This window comes from Alosa sapidissima, chromosome 13 (assembly GCF_018492685.1).
Source record: "Alosa sapidissima isolate fAloSap1 chromosome 13, fAloSap1.pri, whole genome shotgun sequence".
In the NCBI taxonomy this organism is placed as follows: Eukaryota; Metazoa; Chordata; class Actinopteri; order Clupeiformes; family Clupeidae; genus Alosa; species Alosa sapidissima.
The window spans coordinates 1,295,771-1,317,057 of NC_055969.1; the positions used below are offsets into that span (position 1 = coordinate 1,295,771).

A 21,287-nucleotide genomic window follows, 5' to 3' on the forward strand; every position below is an offset into this window, starting at 1 on the left:
CTGCTTCTTTAAGCCCTGCACTTGACCCTTCCCTCTGTGCACAGGCCACTTATTAATTATTTATCTTTGGACAATGTACCGGTAGTTAAGGCGGGAGACGTGTGTTGCTTAAGCCTAAGCTGCGGGAAACACTGAAAGGAGTGTGTCGCGATTCTGCCTTCTCACACGCCACACAGGTTCGTGGGCATGAGTGTCATGATTTCGGTTTCGATAGGCATATCATTACAGCCCTAGTTCCAGTGTTGCCAACTTAGCGACTTTGTCGCCATATTTAGCGAGATTTCAGACCCCCCCAAGCGACTTTTTTTGTAAAAAGCGTCTAGCGACAAATCTAGCTACTTTTTCTGGCGTTCTTGGAGACTTTTTGAGACTCTGATGTGATGGCATGTAACGTCCCTTTTAACTCTTCTGAGTGAGCAGTGAGTTCGGCTGTGCTGTGTAAAGCGCTGCCCCATGATTATAAAAGTAATGACTGGCCTATGTATCAGCCCATGTTATCCATGGAAGTAGATGTTCTATAGATCTAACAGCTCAGACAACGTTATTGGAAGATGCAGCAACTTCGGGTGAGATTAGGCTACAACCAGAGTCAACGAGGCGAGATCAATGACATGATGACAGGGAAACAGGGTCACGCTTTCCAGCACCGTTCAACAAAGGAAAGTAGGCTACAACTTCATTCACGAAGCAGAAAGTTCAAAATCGAGCATACAAGTTAGGAAAACCTAAAGCATTCGTTTAGGCCAGTGGTCCCCAAACTTTTTCTTCCGAGGGCCAGCTCACTATGCCTGGCTCTAAGAGAGGGCCAGAAACTCGGAGTATATCAGTAACCATAAATAGCTTAGTGCTGTGAACAGCAGTCTACCTTAGTTGAATATTCCATTGCATTTAATCATAGGCTATTGCAATTTAATACTATTGTTAGCTGTGTTTATATTGCCATCATGCCATATCAGTGTAAAATGTAGCTCAAATGAAATAATAGGCCTACTAATAAAAATACTTTTGCATTCCCAAAAGTATTAGCAGGGAGTCCCAAAAGTATATTTTATTAAAAATGTGTGAACTCTGAACTCTGTGTCTTTGAATACACAGCACTGATGCAGTCAGCATGGGCTTACATTGTTTGCAGGTAGGCCTGTACATCTCATTCCGTTTTCGATGGCAAACCCGAAACAGTGCCAAAACAACCACCAGTGGCCAAAAAGAGTATTACATGTGTACTGTTAAGACTCACCATAGAGAATGAATGGGGGAAATTGCGGAGGTTATAGTTTGACGATGTCGTACTCACGTGTGGGCCGGATGCTACATATCACAGACATGTTTTGGGGGGCCACCCAAAATGAGGTGGCGGGCCGTATCCGGCCCGCGGGCCGTAGTTTGGTGACCACTGGTTTAGGCTATGTAGCCTCAATGTCGGCTGAGGGGGAAAAAATTCTGTCGATCTGTCCGAGTGACATTAACTAAATAAATCCAAAATATAGCCATTTAGCAGGTTAAATTGTGTGTAGCCTATGGTGAAGTTATAATCAGACTTCAAGCTGTGCAAAGCAAATGCAGCAGTTGGGAATAGGTTGGAAATGGCTGATTTTCAGCCACTTAATGCTCATTCTGGTGTAGGCTATACTATGACAAGATGTACAGAAGTGTATCAATTACCCTAATATACAGTATATTAAATGAAATATATTTAAATTAGGCTCATAAAGTTGCATATTTGAGTAGGCCTAGGAGAAAAGCAAACAGGTGTAAAGGGGAATTAAAGGGCCATCACCGTTTTTTTTTTTTTTTTTTTTTTGGGGGGGGGGTGTCACGACCTGGTGACGTAATTGATATGCAAATTAGTGTGTGACGTCATCTAGCAACATTTAGCGACTTTTGGAGTTGGCTTTAGCTACTTTCCATTTGAAATAGTTGGCAACACTGCCTAGTTCATTCAAATCCTACCTTTTCCTTTAATTGACTGCGGGTAAGTCCATATTTGTTTACCTTTGCTGGCAAACTAACGAACTAGCAAGGCAAAGAGTGGTCAACAAACTGCATTGTTACAGAAAAGCAGATGCTCTAATCTGCCCAATTTCTGAGCGTGTTGTTGCAGCCGGATGCTTAAAAGCTTACCGTTTTGGTCACATTAGCAATATAGCACTAGTCAACAGTCATGCCATCAATTAAAATGTCAGATTTTGCTTAAAGGAGAATTCCAGCGATTTTTCACATAGGTCTCTGTTTCTCGAGCTCAGTACTGTTGGTATGAAAACATTTTCATGGTCATGGCCCCAAAGTGTAGCACTGTAGCTGTTTGGGTGCAGCAACTCGATCTAGGTAGAACCGATTATTTTTTGTACCGACTATGGATGTAAACGGTTAGTCGATAAGAGTTTACTCGATTAAATAAAAATTTTCCACAGGACGTACTTGAACGTGACACGAGATTGACGCGGGCTGCGAGAGACCCGCCACAAACTTAAGGCGGCAAAAAAGGAACCAAACATGAGGCGGTCAAAACGGAGTGGAGTGTGGAGCATTTCAAATGAATTAATGATGACAAAGACGCCCAATGTAAACTCTGCGGTACTACGTTTTAAGTTCAACAGCTCTACGAGATCGCTAAGATACCACCTTCATAACTTGCATGCAGTCGTGTTGCAGGGAGGAAGTCTGTGGTTTAGAAGAGATCCCAACACTGATTCGGCATGCAAATATTTATTAGATATAGAACACAACATTTCAGTCTTCAGACCTTCATCAGGTACCTAAAATAAAGCTAAACGCATAGTTTAACCTATGTAAACCTCCAACAACTTTGTTATTTTACAACATCCTAAATTAGGGGTGTTTTTTCTTACGGGCAGTAGGCTAGCCTAGGCTTTGGGCAGCCGCTGAGGGCGGCACGAGTGTTCGCAAAAAAAACAAAACAAAAAAGTCGGAGTATTTCTTTTTAGCTTTCATTTGCGCTAATCAGTTCAAGTATATCGCTCAGTCAATATCCCTGTATGGGGAGTGGGTAAGCAACCTTACTTTGCATTGCAGGCGTCTGTGCTGAGGTCTCACCAGAGCCTGTCTATGGAGAGCCTTGGCACTTCCTGTTAAGCCCCATTATATCGAACTTGGTGGCAGGTCTGAGACCGAAACGTTGTTTTCTTTATTCTAATAAATATTTGCACATGGAATGGACAGTGTGGGATCTCTTCTAAACCACTGATCTATGACCTATGGCCATCTCCGACGCACCCATCCCCAAAACGAGGTGTGCAAAAGCTTTGCCATTTTGAACATAATCTTGCACAGAAAATGCACAGAATTTTTGTTATGTTAATTGTCAGATTCATAAACCTGTTGTACAAGCATTTTCTTTCTTTTCTTCAAAGTGTATGTGCTAATGTATATGGCATCATCTTGCATTTCCTTCTGTAGGCTATTAGGTAAAATGAATGTCATATATTAGGGATTCACCCAAACACAGGTATTGACCAATATCTCTGCATTTCAGCAGCGTTTTGAAAACACTGACTGGAGAGTGTTCACAACTCAGGCCACCCATGACCTCCACACAGACATTGATTCATATTCCTCCTCCGTTTTGGACTGCATCAACTCCAACATCAACAGTGTCACCACCCTCAAACGGATTACGACTTTCCCTAATCAGAAGCCATGGATGAGTTCAGACTCCTGCTGAAGGCACGAGACATCGCATTCAGATCTGGTGATGCTCAAGCCTGTAGCTCATCCAGGGCTAATCTGAAAAGGGGCATCAAAAAGGCCAAGCACAACCACAAGCTAAAGATTGAGGATCATTTCAAGAACAACTCTGACCCCCGACGCATGTGGCAAGGCATCCAGGCCAATCAAAAAGGCTCACCACCAAAGACTAAAGAAGGTCCATCTGTCTCCTCAGATCCTGGTGAACTTCTACCGCTGCACCATCGAGAGCATCCTCACCAACTGTGTCACAGTTTGGTATGGCAACTGCTCTGCCCATGACCGGAAAGCACTGCAGAGGGTGGTGAAAACTGCCCAACACATCACCGGTTCCTCACTTCCCTCCATCGAGGCCATCCAGGGCAAGCGATGCTTGTGTAAAGCGCGCAGCATCATCAAAGACTGTTCTCACACCAACCACAGACTGTTCACACCACTCCCCTCCGGGAGGCGTTACAGATCTCTCCGCATCCGAACCAGCAGGTTCAGAAGAAGCTTCTTTCCTGCGGCTGTCATCCTACTAAACTCTAGCTCTGCATCCCGGTGACATCCAACGAACTAAGCCCCCATTACCCCTCGCCTCCACCTGATGCCTCCTTGCCTGTGCCTGTTAAGGTGTCCACGACCATGGCAGCCTTGACAGGGACAAGGAGGCAGACCCCCCCCCCCCCCCCAACTGCACTACCCCATCCCATCCATAGTTTATTTACAAATGTACATACTGTAATTACACTTATACATAGCCATATTCTACTGCTCTTCATCCTGCACACTTATTCTTAATACTATTATAATGTTACTGTTTCTGCACTACAATGGTACTTTTACCACCCTGCACATAGCTGTACTGTATATCTGTTTATATGGTTCATATTAAATATCCATATTTATTCAGTTTTTCTGTAATATATTCTGTTAATACACTGCATATATCTATATTGTTCTTACCACTACTATAATGGTACTGCCACTATATTGCACATATCTGTACATGTTGTTCATACATTGTTCATATTAGATAGATAGATAAATACTTTATTGATCCCCAAGGGGACATTCAAGGCTCTCAGTAGCATACAGACATCACACACAACATGCACTTACAGCAGAAATGGTAAACATAAGTATAAGTATAAACATATAACTAAACTCCACTGAAGACAGTAGAAGATCAGAAAGATAAGAAAACGAACAGAACTAAATACTAAATACACTATATAAATTAAATTAAGAAAGTCCAATGTGCTTGAGGGTGATCAAGCATAAGACGCTTGTAGTGACAGGGCCGGGACTGGTAAGGTGCTAAAGGGAGTGAGTGTCATGGTGAAGGTGCAAAAAGTAGTCCAACCATAGTCCTTTAGTTATATGTGCATGGCAAGGTGCTCAAGAGAGTGAGTGTCATGGTGAAGGTGCAAAAAGTAGTCCAACATTAGTTCAACAGTGCAACAGTGCAAGAGTAGGTCTAGAGACCAGCATAAATAATATGGACAAATAGGAGAGTAAAGTATAATGTAGACAAGGTAAAATAAAAAACTATTTCAGTGCAAGAACAGGTTGAGGTAATAGGGTTATAGCCATTCATTCATTCAGTATTGTAGCAGAAGCCTGACCGCAGCCATTGATCATGTGTGCTAATATAGCATGAAAAACAGTGTAGCAGTAAAACAGTAGTGAAAACATTAGGCTGTGTACATTAGTAAAACAGTAGTAAAGCAGTAGTGGGCAGTCAGTACTCAAACATGGAGAGGGTGGAGAGGCAGACAGACTAAGCAGAGAAGTCTCTCTCTTCTCTTCCCTTTAGTGAGGCATTGAACAGTTCAATGGCCCTAGGAACAAATGACTTCCTCAGCCTTTCAGTTGTGCATGGCATTAGGCGAAGTCTCCAGCTGATCAAGCTCTTTTGGTTTTTGATAGTGCTGTAGAGTGGATGACATTCATTGTCCAATATGTTGATCAGTTTGTTTAGGGTCCTTTTGTCAGATATTGAAGTGATGCACTCCAGTTCAGCTCCCACTACAGAGCCAGCCTTCCTTACCAGCCTGTCAAGTCGCCCAGCATCCTTCTTCTTTGTGCTTCCTCCCCAGCATACCACTGCACAGAAGAGGGCGCTGGCCACAAGAGACTGGTAGAACATCCTGAGGAGCTTGCTGCACACATTGAAGGACCGCAGCCTCCTCAGGAAGTACAGCCTGCTCTGTCCTTTCTTGTAGAGTGCATCAGTGTTAGCTGACCAGTCCAGTTTATTGTCCAGGTGGAGACCCAGATACTTGTAAGTGCTTACCACCTCCACATTGACCCCATCAATGGAGACTGGTAGCAGAGCGGGCTTAGACCTGTGGAAATCCACCACCATCTCCTTGGTCTTTGAAATGTTGAGTTGAAGGTGATTGAGTTTGCACCACTGCACAAAGTCCTCCATAGCCATATCTATTCTGCTCTTATAAGGTTACTGCTAATACAATACACTGCACATACTTATATTTAATTTATACTACTCTAAACCACCTTCTGAAAACAACTGTATACTACTGTCTACACTGCACTGTACTGTATATTCTGTCCTGTCTATGCACCACTAACTTTTATCACATTGTACTTTTCTGCACTTCTGGTTTTTATTACACAAACTGCATTTCGTTGTCTCTGTACTTGTACTCGGACAACTTGGACAATAAAGTTGAATCTAATCTAATATCGGCCTTGTTGACTGGTATGGCCTATAAGCAAATATTATATTTACTGATGGCAGTGACTAATACCAGTCCTGCCCTAGCTAAATGTTATTATGTGCGGACCAACACATTCAGACTGTTACGAGTACTTTTTGTAAAGAGCATTTTTTCCCCCTGCCACTTATGGTATAATTAACAACAACTAAGTAAACAAACACAGAGAAAATACAGGTATCAGTTATTGGCCAAATTGTAAAACATCAAACATCAGTATTGGTTCAGAATTTCACAATCTTAAATCTAAAAACAGATTTGTGATCTCAACTCTAAGTAAGAAAATTGTGATGATCATTTTATCAAGTATCATGCAGCCCTACCATGCATTACTTTGCATGCACTGTAATATGCATGTAGAATGTGATGTAGCTACTTATTATGTACTTATGTATGATGTTCATGCTGTTTATTTTGCTTTTCTGATTGACTCAAGACTCACACATCCATAAGTAGTACATGATCTTGACAGTCTTCTGGAACTCCACAGGAATGTCCACAGAAATATCATGATAGAAGCAGGGACCCACTGGAAACTTCTCAGGGAGGGGCGGCCAGTTGTTTTTCCTTCCTGGTGTGGGATGGAAAGACAAACTAATGTTGACTAATGTATATGTATTTATTAGTATTACTCCCACTGATGCTGAGAAATACAACAATAGTAACAACGATTCTTAAAGGGACATTTCACCCATTAACATTAAGCTTTGTATTGTTAGAAACCCAGTCATATTTTTTAATGTTTGTGTATCATTCTCTCATTTTCCCCTGAGACGGGAGAAATAGAGATTTCGGTGTTGCAGTTCCTGCAATGTTGTAAAAATTGTAATTTTGCATTGTAATTGGCAACAGGAAGTCCCATATCTTCGTAGAGGGGGTGAGACTACCATCATCACTCTTTCCTCATTTTTCCAGGGGGTGGGACCCACTCACACTACATACATATTACAGATCAGTGGGTGGGACTTCACTTGCAGAAAATAAAAGTAAGTATAAGTATATAAGTATAAGTATATTCTTTTGATCCCGTGAGGGAAATTTGGTCTCTGCATTTATCCAGGGTTCTTGCAGGTTTCAGTAAGTCAAATTTAAGACATTTTAAGACCATAAAGATTACCAAAGAAATATTCAAATCAAACAAATTCTGAAAAAATAATTTTATTTCAATGAATTCAGTCATTGAAAAAGCATTAATTTAATTTACTGATAAACCCTTCCACCCTTCCAACATCCTTGTCACGTGCCAAATGCCCCAAATCATAGGCCCAAAATTAAAATATGCAAAAAAAAAAATCAAATACAATAGATTTAATCTCATATTTATTTACATTACAAAACAGAGAAAGACGTCTTCGTGATTACCGAATCAGGAAACATCACTTAAAAGAGATCGCTATCTCACTGTTGCTATTAAAAGAGTGGTGTTTAGTCACAGTGTGTAGTAGGCCTAAGTCGTTCGACAGAGGTGCGATGATATTGCGCTGATATTGCGCAAGTTTACAGCGAGCCTCGTACCTGGAGCTGGCTACCGCTTGTGACCAAAATCGGAAATCGCTGTGATCTAGCCAGGTCTCGTTGAATGTACACTTTCCAATTTTCCACACGTAGCCGTAAAGTTTTACAAACTCGGAGACGCAAATGTATTTCGCTGGCAGGTATTGCATTTATCAAGGGATTTGTAGTTTTACCACCACGTAGAACTACACACCGAACCAACGTTTTGAGGGCAGCATTCTTCTGGTTAGCAAAGACTCTATAGCTCCGCTTTGTAGGCTATGACTAGATACTTTTTTGCTACTTTGCAATAATTTTTTGCGCCCAACGTTCTTGGAAATGAACGATGGTAAAACCTTTTTTAGACCCGACTTGATAAGACCTTGGATGAAAATCTGGCTGTTTAAGGCCTTAAATTTAAAGTTCCGAATTTTAGACTTTTTTAGACTTTTTAAGACTCTGCTGGAACAATCCGTGAATTAGTGAAACACACTCAGCACACAGTGAACACACAGTGAGGTTAAGCACACACTAATCCCGGCGCAGTGAGCTGCCTGCAACAACAGCGGCGCTCGGGGAGCAGGGTTAGGTGCCTTGCTCAAGGGCACTTTAGCTGTGCCTACTGGTCGGGGTTCGACCCTCTGGTTACAAGTCCGAAGCGCTAACCAGTGGGCCACGGCTGCCCCCTAGTAGGCCACGGCTGCCCCCCAAAAGATATAACCGCCATCTTTTTTTAAGCTATGCTAACAGGCTCTTGCTCCGCGGAGAAAGCTGATAAGTAACAACGATGGCGGATGGTAATTTTGAAACCAATATGGCAAATGGGGATTCCGAAGATCTGGTGTGTGAATCCGAAGCTTTGTGACTACCTGTACGAGGCGCTGAACAGTTGAGGATGATTGAGGAACAGGAGTCTTGCAGCCTGTCAGTTAGTATAGTAAGAGCCTGGGCCGGCTCAAGCTGGGGCGGACTGGTGGTTTCAATCCCCTCACGAAATCGGCTGAGGAAAAGGCAGTAGGGGCCTATGTAGAGCACCATAGCTTTGTGCCACATGTAACAGAGGTCGTAATTCGTCCGCCGCTCACGGCCCTCGAACCCGCCACCTCGACACACACCGGCATGGGAGTCGAACGCTCTAACCACTGAGCCCAGGCTCCCAACTCAGTGGGTAGAAGCGTTTTTAAGGTTAGGGGTGTGAGGATTTAGACAGGCAACTAGCACGCTAGCTCAGTTCTCCTCCGTTACACACACATGGACAGGGGGTCCTGGATACATATTTCAGGATCCAGAAGGCAAGAGACTGGGGAAAGGTTTTGCCTGCCTGTGTTTGGAATATCAGCAGATTCAGGGTTCCTGACGGTGAGTAGCCTAACGTTACTGTGGCTATGAAGAAACTGTTGATGCTCAGGATGAGCTAGGCTATAGTCCAGTAATGTTCGAATGACTGAATAAAAATCCTAAGGATAATTATACTGCAGAGAAGTTGCTGCTTACATCTCGCTATAGACCAGGGGCCGGTTTCCCGAACATTCACTCTTAGCGAGACTCCAAAGGTAAACCTTACCAAACTTGTTTACCTTTATAGTCTTGGTTCCCGAACTGTCCCTTAAGAGTCTTCTTAGAAAAAGCTCCTTATGTCCGACGTACAAGGCACTGTCCACCCTGAAGGTGCTGAATTGGTTGACATCGATTGCTCAGAAATCGATTTTTCACTTCACACGGAGGCATGACAGCGTTATGAAAGACAGAGCGTTCTTTGCACAAAAGAAACATTGCTCAAATATAGCCTCCGGTAGGCCTAATATTCACGCTACTTCAACACGGATGAACTTATTAATAGCATACTATGACAAAAAGTAGAAATGAAATGATCTACCCTTAATTAACAAGTAATAGTAATCTGACATCAAATCACAATGTATTCTTCAGAAATATAGCTGCTATAAACTGAAATAAATGCTACAGCAGAAGTGCACTGCATGCACGCAACATTATAAAGAGCATAACAAACAGAAAATACATAGCTTTACTTTTCATATTGAGAAAAATGCACAAGTGTGCAAAATGTAGCCTAGGCCTAGAGCACATTTCAATGAAGTGCATAAGTCCATATTTCCCTGTTCAGTTCACGTGTACAGTGTGAGTGTAAATAATGTTTAGCTTGTAGGATAGATTAAAGCTTAAACTTGAAGTGCTTTGGTGATATTTTAATTCCATGTTGACTAAGCAGACACCGGCGCCGACATGAGTGCACTGCCACTTGCCACACACATCAGTGCTGAAGTTTTTAACTGCCAAACACTGGATGAACAATGGATTTTATGGAGCGACGCTGACCAAATAGAACTTAATTGTGATTTACACAGCAGCAAAGTGTGAATGGAATCTAATGTAATTGAATGTCGAAAGCAGAGTGCACCGCACTCATGTCGACATCGGTGTCCACAGCGCTTTAACTCAGCCGACCGGGAGTTCAGAACTGCGTTGGTGTTCATTATCTCCATGACTACAGGAGGAGGACTAGGCAGAACCCTACTAGGAAGCAAAGTTCTTAGAATCTTTGCTAGGAAGTGTCTGGCAGTTTGAGGACAAGAAACGGTGCATCAAAGGGCCAAAATAGTAGCAACCAAAGAGGATTGTTGAAAACAATTGACAGTGTAAATTAAAAAATCTTTGGCTGCACGTGACTAATGCCTACTACTCTTTGGCCGGCTCACAAGCCCAAACAAGTGTGTGCCTATTGTTTTGTTTCCGGTTTAGCTAGATCCGGTGTGGTGTTGTAGATTTTCTAACGTTACTAGTTGTTGCAACAGCATGTGAAAAAAAAACTACAAAGTTTGCTAGGCCAAAAAGAACGTTAATCTCACGATAAAAAATAGACGTCATTAAAATGGGTTTGCGTTAACGCCGTTAATAACACGTTTAACTGACAGCACTTAAAAATATCGGTTGGGGCATGGTGGAGTTATTAGACTGAATGTCATCGGTACTGAAGTACAGAAATTAGAATGGAGTGTATACAAAGGGTTAAGCTCACTTTTACTTGCAATTTAGTCAGTAAACATATTATTTATGGTCAATGTGTGTAGGTGCTTGGAATCATGAGCTCACCTCCTGAGGCACTAAGAGACTGCATCTCTCTCTCCCGGCGATCCAACTCTGCAGCCTTTCTTTCCAGCTCCTCCTGTCTCCTGAGTAGTTCAGCCTGAGCTCGTGCCTGGTCCTATTACGTCAACATAAAAGACATTTAAGGCTGTTTTCATACCCATTTTGTTCGGACACCAACAGCCCTGTTGAGCGAGAGTTGTGGTCAAAACAGCAACTCGTTTCTGTTATACTTGTTGACAATAAAGTTCGGGAAGTTTACCTCCTGTGTGATAAAGTGTCCGGAGTATCACAATATGTAATCGGCACCAATGATACAACTGACGACACCTGACAGCTGAAATAGACGCAGTGTGTCTGGGCCTTAAAGGAGAAGTTCGGTGTGATATTGACTTAGTGTGTTGAAACATGATAGAGTGTGAACTTTTGTCTCATAGCTCATCTCGGCTTGTCCCCTGCACTCAGAAATCTGGCGCTAGTTAGCCGATGCTACCAACAGGTTTTCAATGGGGGTGCCTCGGGCATCGGGCTAGCCATGCAAATAAATCACCATTTACGAGGCTCAAAGTAGCTCCACACTTAATTGGTAGACTTCTGAGGGCCCTGACATTTAAAACGAGACATTGAGAACTTTGAAAAAGCACTGGTAGTTTATTTACAAGACGATTTATACAGACAGTACCTTCAGGAAGTTTACCATTTGGGGATCAGATTCCAAAAATAATTCCAGTATGACATGGAAACACATGTATAAAAAGTCATATCTAGCTTTGTTAGGTGACACTGATATTAATATTAGCTGTGCTAGATAGACTTGCATGCATACTACAAAGGCACTGGGTCATGTTGTGTAAGGAACATGGTACTGCAAATAAACGGAAACATAGCCTACATTGCAGAGCTCATATTCTGAACACTAAAAACTAGAATAACACCCCTAGTCAGGAATGTAGTGGAGGTTTAACACACCTCCTGAATTGAGAAATAGCATTTACACACCTCTAAATTGCATTTATCCACCTTTAAATAGCACACCGTTCATAAAACAATTCTAAATTAAGGTTATGTCGTTTTACAATTGTCTATAGTTTCATATTGTGTTTCATATTGTTGAACCGGGCCTGCGCAGCAAAGTTTATCCATATTGCGCTACATTATGGTGTCAGTGACCAATCGTCTTGCAGCAGTGTTAGCAGGAAGCATCAAAGATTAGTCACACCGCATGTCATGTAAATGAGTTTGGATAATGAATGGATTTTTAAAATGGATATACACCGATTTCTCAACAAGGCACACCGTTGACCAGGGCTTGAAAACGAAATTATTTTTCAAACGTTCCGTTCCGAACGGTTCAGGTAGGCCTATGTTTAACGTTTTCGTTCTTGCATGTGTTCTGCCACCAACATATCGGTCCTGAACCGGTTCGGAACGCAAAATATTGTTCGTTCTTAAAGTTCCGGCAGTGTTTGGCGGGCCTATCAAGTCTATTTTTGTGGACTTAGAAAAATCCTTAGAATAGACATACTCATTATTTCCCCTTGATTTAGCCTATACCGTAGCTATGCCCAAAAATAATAAATCACAGGCGGCATCCAAAAACATTCAGATGGGCTATCCATCCCATAGCCTACAGACTTACTATAGGCCTAACCTATGCCTATAAATAATTTCTTATCAAAAATATTTCTGGATACGTGCTAAACTCCTTACCTGGTTGTAGCCTAAGTTTTATCCATATGGAGATCTTCAAAGGCTATAATTCGAATTATAGCGCAAGCCTTTGAAGATCTCCATATGGATCCAACCCTGTTTATAAACGAACCTGTCTGTTGCTGACAAGGCCTATCTCAAATTTCCCGTTTAACTCATCTACATAGAATAGGCTATAATTGCGCAAACATTTCAAATCCTGACTTTAAAACGACAAGGTGTGGACAGGCAAAATAGGCTATTAAGCATAGGCTACAAACAATTTCCAAATCAGTTTCAGTAGCCTACGCTACGAGCTGGCCTAAGATACGAAGTGGCAGACGGATAGGTTACATTACAACAGCAAGACAAAATATACACATTTGGACCAAAGGTCCATTTATTCGTTTTTTTTTTTTCTTTTCAAACTGCAGAAATCAAATTATTAGGCTGTTCGCCTACAGTAGTTGGCTACATAGCGACTTGTTAGCTCACATTAACAGTGTAGATGCGGGCTTGTTTTTCGCACAAACGGAAATAGTCTCCCTGACATAGGATATGCTTTTGTGAAATTTTATAAAATATATAGAGAACGAAAAAAAAAAAAAACGTTATTAACCGGATTTGTGGATTTCAGAATAACGTTTCTGTTCCGGAACAGTTGAAGACCATTTTGTTTTCGTTTCCGTTTCCGCTCCTCGTAAATTCCGTAAAATTCCGTTCGTTTTCGGTTTACGTTTTCGTTCCTTGAACCGGTTCGGAGCCCTGCCGTTGACACTATTAGGTTACTTCAGACACAAAGTTGCAAGTCACCTCTACCATTTCCCATTAGCCTATGTTACAAGTAAACTTCAGGATGTAAAGTCAGATAGATAACTGGTTGTTGTTTAATGCATTCTCTGGCATTTAAGCCACTGGAAGCTAGTGACAAGCTCCCTTTGCTCGTCAGCTAGTCAATGTTAGGCTATATGATAATGTATATGATAGCTTAGCTTCCTTTATTCTCAAGGTAATAAATACCTCATTAGAAACAGGTATATTTCCAACTGCTTTTAAAACCGCTGTTGTGAAACCTTTACTTAAAAAGGTTTAAAAACTGCTCTGGCAGGAAGCATGCATAAGGATGGAGATCCAGGATTGCACTAATATTTGGTTCGTAGTCCAGTTTGCAACAATTATTAAACACTAAGTTGTAAACACTTCGGAAAAAAAAATATTAAAAACTGGATATACCAAAAAACGTTGATGTAATCGCTTCCTGCAAGGACTTTTATGGGCTTTTCCCAAATCACGGAAGAAACGTCGACGCAGCGGTATAGTAGCAGATAATCAGGCAAGTCTTATTTAAATAAACTCCTGGTGCACTTACAAACTTTCTAATGCCTCGTTATTGGACTAAAGGTCATAGTTGTACTACAGCAGAAGTTTCGTACCATTAAGGGCATTATTAGTGGGGTAATTTACGAGATAAAAGTTGGTTCCATCACGACTGCAGAACATCATTCGTTTCTGACAGCGCTACTCGACCAGGGTTCGACCAAGGGAAAAAAGGTTCTGGGAGGGTGTTTGGCTCGGGGTCATGGTGCAAAGGACCCTAGGGTGAAATTACTCCGAACCATCGCTTTAATTATATTTATGGCGATAACAATAACGGTATTTTTTTATTTCCCTTTCCTGGTTTACTATCTTTAACAATTTCAATGGGAAGGGTGGGCTTGCTTCCGTGAACATAGCACGGCGACACAGAGATTTTCCTCCACGGTGCTGAGCCGATATCTGTATTTTGAGATGCTGTTTCATTTTAACAGGTTTTAAGCTCTCATTCGCCAGAACATCGCCGCAAATCACACATTGTGGGTGGTCGAGGTTATCTTTAACTTGGCAAGTGAATCCATATTTCAGAAATTCTTCCTGATAAAGCCGACGCCTCGTTTGTTCGTTTTTATTCTCACCGGCCTGTAGACTTGTCCCATCTGAGGATCGTGGAGGAGTAGACACACTGGTAGATGCCACTTCCGAGCTTTTGTTCGATTTTTTAAGCAGCCATCTGTCCATTTTGGCTAGTATGCTACCTATGTCTTTTGTTTTGTTTTACTTAAAATAGCAGGAACAAGTTGAGTTTGCGTAGAGGGAGCAGATAGTTACATTGTTTTCAGCGGACCAGCAGCCCATAGGCTGAACCAGATCTCGTTGAAAGACGAAAACATTTCTCTCTCTTCTCTTAACTGCGTGTAAATAAGAAAAAGGCAGATTCCCCCCCCCCCCCCAATATTACAATATTATACTTTGTTTCACCTGGCATAATAATAATTTCAGACTGAATACAGAAAATAATTGGCCACCCCACAGAAGTTTTTGGCGACCCCTAGTTTAAGAATCACTGCCATAAAGCATTGTAAACACATGCATAAAGGGTTATTCATAGTATTCAAGTATTCATAAAGCCTCATAATTATCAACATAAGTCTACTTAAACATAATTATGACTGCACTCATAAAGCATTATGATGATGTTCTATAAGCCCTTACAGCTTGAAATATCACAATGCACTATAAAGCTTATTTTACGCAGTATAATACAAAGCATTATAAACACATTGATATATGATCATAAAGTATTAATAAAGCCTCATAATGTATGACATAAGTCTATATAACTATCTATACATGTCATGACTGCACTCTTTAAGTGTTATGCTGTTATGACATAAGCCCTTGCTTGAAGTATCACAATGCACCTAATTAAGAGTTACAATCCACCAGTACATACTCTAGGTAAAGGTGAGATATGCACATAATACCTAATGAAAAGCACCACAACAGACAATAAGTAAAGTGGTATAGTTTGTTTTTATCAAACCGTTAAAGGTGTAGAGTAGGCACATGTCTTGGTGAGTAGTATGTTTCCATCACAACAGGAAACTGTAAAGTAGCTTGGCATATACTGCATCCTTTTAGGTATCTGTGGTTCTGATTTTTGTAATAAAAAAAATTTAAAAAAAATTAAATCACATGTACCTGTGTCTGCTGTGGCTGAGAGTAGGCAGGTGGCTCCTCTGTAGGTTTCATAATGGCTGGCTGTGTGTTCGTGGAGGGAGGCACTGCTTTGGGGATGGAGCCAGGTGGACCCTTCAAAAATAAAAAAATAGGGTGGTTGATCCTTAAATAATGGTAAATATGTGGTGGTTTTAGAGTTGAACAAAAAAAAAAAAAGTCCTAATGTAAGGTTAGTTTAAAAGCTTTGTCCAAAGCTTTTAACTTCACTGTATAAGTATATTTTAGAGTTTTCTTATTCAGACTTGCCTATAGATAGAGTGTGGAGGACAGACTATCCTGCTTTGGATGCAGAATTTGACTACTATGAAAATTACATTTGAATCCTATGAAAAAACCTTCCCTTGTTTAATTCTTAAAATCTAAAATGATACAGTTCTGGAAAGAATTACAAAAAAGACATTTTTCTGATGTCATACTCAGTGATGGGCATTAGCTTGCTACTTGAAGCGAAGCTACTAGCTTAACTACATTTCTCAGTAGCTTGGTGGTAGCGTATTTTTTGACCATGTAGTGCAGTAGCTTTTACAGAAGCTATTCTATTCAATGGATCTGAACAACATGACACGTTTGTCCAACTAAATCGGAGAAGAGATGTAAACTTGTAAGACAAACTAATTTTTCATGGCACAAGTTGAAGCAACAAAATTGCGCTTGCAAAGATGTTGGTGGTAGAGTTTGGTTTCTACTGCGTGGTTATAAAATAGGCTGTCAATATTTTTTGCCTTAGTTTTTACTTGCACATGGTGAAGATAAATTGACTGGGTAGCCTAATTGTACTTTTAAATGTAGCAGCACAATTTCAGCCAAGTGGAATTAAACTGGGATAATCAAGAGAAGGTTTTACAGGCAAAAATCCACCAAACAACGAAGATGCAAGCATGCATGCACGCACAGTTACATAGTGTATTCCTTTTCTATTGTACTTGAAATATAGTTAAGGAGGGCAGCCATGGCCCACTGGTTAGCACTTCGGACTTGTAACCGGAGGCCGGTTCGAACCCCGACCGTCGGTTTGAACCCCGACCAGTAGGAAAGGCTGAAGTGCCCTTGAGCAAGGCACCTAACCCCTCACAGCTCCCCGAGTGCCGCTGTAGCAGGCAGCTCACTGCGTCAGGATTAGTGTGTGCTTCACCTCACTGCTCACTGTGTTCACTGTGTGCTGAGTGTGTTTCACTATTTCACGGATTGGGATAAATGCAGAGACCAAATTTCCCTCACGGGATCAAAAGACTATATATACTTACTTATAAGGAGTTTTGAGTTGATCCTGCAAGCTTAAGAAATGCCCAAATTGAGCATGCCCATGGACCATTTGCACTCTCTCAGTACCTGCCTTTTGTTATTATGTGGTCTTTTTTCTCCAAATTGATTTTGGAGCTGTCAGTAACAATCAAGGGTTATTGTATTTTAATTGGACATATTATAGCCTACATGTGTAAATAACTAAGTTACTGTATCTGTTTGACTGAGTTATATTGGCTAGGCCATTCAAATAGCACTGACTTGGCATGAAGCTGGTTCACTTTTTTTGTTTATGTTTTTTTTGTTTATGTATGTAAAAATACAAAAGTAGCTTCTGATGTAGTAAAATACTTTTGTGAAATGTATGTAACTTAGCTAGCTACATTTTGTCTAGAGGAAGCTTCTGTGTAGTTAAGCTTCATTTCAACTGGTAGCTTAGTTCACTACATTTTCTAAGTAGCTTGTCTATCACTTGGCATCCTACAGTTGCTGAGTGACATTCGAATGAGTTGACAGTCATTTTCAAATTTGCAGTGGTCTCCTAATTTTGAATATGACCGATGACTGATATCAGAACATAGTCATGCACCTCAAAACTTAATTATTCTGCTGGAGAAAGTTTTTATTAGACTGACACGAATAGATCTATTGAATATATAGAGCGATTTAAAAACTATATTATGTATTATTGTAAAACAGAATGTCTTATGGCACAGGAAATTAGCATCTTGTTAAGATTAATCAAACATCAAATATCTAATATGAAATACTCATGAATTTTCAAATTTTCAAACAAATTCAAGGTTTAGGAGGTTTAGGAGGGAAGGAGATAGGATGGCAAGGTTAGGGGTGGGATGGAGAGGAAAGGTCTGAATGGGAATAATTCTTTCTTTGTTTTAGAAGAGGACGTACACCGGTTGATGGGGGGTGGGGGTGGATCATTTAGGGTGGAGACAGTGAAGATGAGCCAAGCTGAATGTTGATCTGTTGTGGAATAGCTGTATTAGCTGGGAATAACAAGAGAGATTGAGCTGAAGGTGTCAAAATCTAAAATGAGAAATTGGAGAAAAGGACTTTAAATGGATTCCTAATTCTAACACCTTAACATCTTATTAACCTGGCAGCTGGGACTCTGACTATGTGTGTGTGAGTGAGGGCCAGCAAGACTTACCGGCTTTGTATCTGTGAAGGGGTTATATTCCTCCAACCTAGGGGGAGCGTTTTGTGTTACTTGTGTCACTGAGGGATCCTGTAAATAAAAGTAGACTTTATTGGTGATAATCTTATATGGCATCCCTCCCATTAATTGGCCAACATAGCTACATTAACACAGTGGAAAATAAGATTGTTGGTTATTCTCTCTCCTGCCTTAGTACAGATGTTGTACTGTCTGGTGCTCCAAAGGATGGCAGTTTTGTAGCAAAAGCCAAATCATTTAGACCGAGTACAAACATCTGTTACCTTCTCTAAAATCAACATAGTAGTACTCACTTAACCAACATCACTTAACCCAGGGGTGGCCAAACTACGGCCCGCGAGCCATATCCGGCCTGCCACACACTTTAATCCGGCCCGCCGAGCATTTAATTAGGTTATCATAGGCTGCTTGCTATTTTTTTCCAGTGATAGACAACGTTGTGGTTAACTTCACTGCAAACTGCTTTTCACTGTTCTTAGGGAAAATGTACAATGTCGATGTCAAAACAGCATGTCACATAGAGATGATACTCTTTGTAATCTCCATTGTAGCAGATCTAACTTGAACATTATGCTACTCCATTTCATTAGGAAGCGTGCACGAGAGGGAGAGAGAGTGGCAGGTTCCAGCTGGCTTGTCATTGTTGATAATTGATATCTCCTTTTTATAAGAAACTTTTAAAATGAAATCCTGAAAGTTCCTAACCTGACCCTAGCCAGATGAATTTCGCTCCGCCTAGCTCCACTCATCCATCTGGGACCAATCCATTGAAGTGTTGCTTCAGAAGGCTGGGCCTAATCAAAAAATGCTTGCATATGATTGAATAAGCCACTTGTCCGTCATCCATTGACGTCCTACTTCAACCACTCACATCGAAGCCAAGCCGTGATGCTGATAACAGTCTCACGGTCGCTTCTCCCATGGAGGTATTATATATAACTGGAGAGAGTGACTAAATCCCGCCCTCCATACAAATAAATGGTGGAGACTAGGCTAGTAAATCCGGCCAATTCATAGTCAACGCCATCTTGAACACTGGGGTTCGGATCCAGCGCCAGTCGGCTCTGACCATGCGCCAAGTTACAAAGCTGGAAATGACGCATGGACCAACGTCGATTTTTATTGGATATTCTGTAAAAAGAGAGTCGTCCTCCAGTAAGAGGGTGGCGATAATGCACATAAAGTCCTTGCCTCATAACAAGAAGAAAAAGTTGCTTGGGAACGCGCATGGAGTCCAAGTGGAGTCGCCCTGAAGCGCAACTTCATTTCATTGGATAACACAGCAGCTCTAACTAAGAGCGGTCTGCCTGCTGTCCTGCTGCAAATATGCATTCGAACATTACGTGAAATATCCGTAGTCGAACTATAAATAAACTATTCGGTTTTTAGTGCCAAATGTAGCGCATTTTTACAGTCTATGATTAGTTTGTTTTTTATTTTATTGTTTGCCATCTCATAGTGGGTGCTCTAAACATATTCTAGCGTTGGCCCATGACCAAATCAAGCCAATAATAGCCAGTAGCCACAATAATGACTGGAGCCAGAGCCCTCAATAGCCACCCTGTTTTAAATATAATATTGAAGATATTCAATATTATTGAAGATAGTATTGAAGATAACGCACAGAACGGTCAGCCTGAGCGGACAATTACGTCCCCAACTCGTCTAAAATGTGGTGTCTTTACTTTGAGTTGTACACCGCAGATGGTAAAGTAACGGTTAAAGAGAATGTTTTCTGCGGACTCTGCAAAAAACAGTTTACTTACGCATCCACAACATCCAATCTTCGCGCTCACCTGTGGAGTTACCATCCAAATGAGGCAGCGGTGTCAGAGGCACAGCAGACGGCCAGCGCATCGCCTGGCGTCCAACATCGTATGATTGCATACTTTCCATAAATCCTAAATTATGTCCAGGGTCTGCTTTGGCTGCAAAGCACAGGTATTTATTTGAGGTAGGCTTATTCGAGGCAGACCTTTATTTCTTACATTGTACATTATTGTGAGACATGCGTTTTGTTTGGAGCGGCATACCAGGCTATCAAATGCAGACGATTTTCGGTTTTAGTATGGGATTTAATTTACTTTTTGACTTTTTATTATATAGTTAAATGTTGAGACTGATGGGCATTTAAATCTAGAGGGTATTTGATGATTACTGTAAAGTTTCGTGTAGTTGAAAACGTGTGTCTAAAAGTGTCTAATGGAAACCTTATTGCATAGCTAAGTAGCCTAAATTGAGTTTTTTTTAATTATGCATGGTTCACTTTTTATTAAATTCGTAGGCTGGAATGCCTCGCGGCAATAATTGTGTTTAAATGTAGTAGCCTAGTGCTTCAGCCTCTGGTAAGCTCCAAAGGGGGCGGCTATACAGTAGGTTCAGAGCAACGTGTTGGAGACCCATGGTGTAACGAGACAAGGTCTTTATGCCGCTGTTGTGTAATTTATTGTTTTTAATCATGTTTAGGCTATGTTTGTTCGGGACAAACAACAACGAAACAAGATCAATACAATTTTCTTTATTTGTTTATTTGTCATATGATGGATAAACAACCATAATATGCACGTCTTCTCATAGGATCCTCAAGAAATACGCACTGAATAACGTTTGGCTGTAGCCGCCGGATAGGTACCCGCCCACCAACATGTACGCGCATGAGAGCTCGTGCCCAACACGGATTTTCGTGCATGGAGCTGGTTCCAAATGCTCCATGCAGCGCCATATTTGAAAATGGCGTATGCTAACATGCCGAAGCTAATCTGCACGCTCTTGACCCCCTGGCTTCTCCACTACGTCACATCTATGAAACTCCCGCCCTGCGTCCTGATTGGCTGAACCATAAAGTCGGTTGCAGAAATCACTCTCAATGGAAGAGGTCCCAGATGGATGTGAGTGAAGCTAGGCGGAGCTAAGCGGAACGAAATTCATCTGGCTAGGGTCAGGTTAGAAAGTTCCCACTACTGAACATTTATAAACTGGGTCATTCCATGTCAAATCACCCAGTGGCTGACAGGACACCCTCTCAAAAACAAATCAGAATCAGAAAAAAAAAAAAAAAAAAAAAAAAAAAA

At 41.2% G+C, this 21,287-nt stretch overlaps 1 protein-coding gene across 2 annotated transcripts in view; it reads right to left on the reverse strand.

The window, feature by feature from the left end:
- scamp1 (secretory carrier membrane protein 1) overlaps positions 1 to 21,287 on the reverse strand; it is a 94,382-nt gene that overhangs the window by 52,995 nt on the left and 20,100 nt on the right. For both annotated transcript variants that reach the window (XM_042058552.1, XM_042058553.1), the window contains 4 exons: positions 18,190 to 18,267; positions 15,738 to 15,848; positions 11,037 to 11,148; positions 6,874 to 7,002 (listed from right to left, as the gene is read on the reverse strand). In XM_042058552.1, the coding sequence (XP_041914486.1) occupies positions 6,874 to 7,002; positions 11,037 to 11,148; positions 15,738 to 15,848; positions 18,190 to 18,267 (430 nt within the window). The remainder of the gene's footprint in view (positions 1 to 6,873; positions 7,003 to 11,036; positions 11,149 to 15,737; positions 15,849 to 18,189; positions 18,268 to 21,287) is intronic.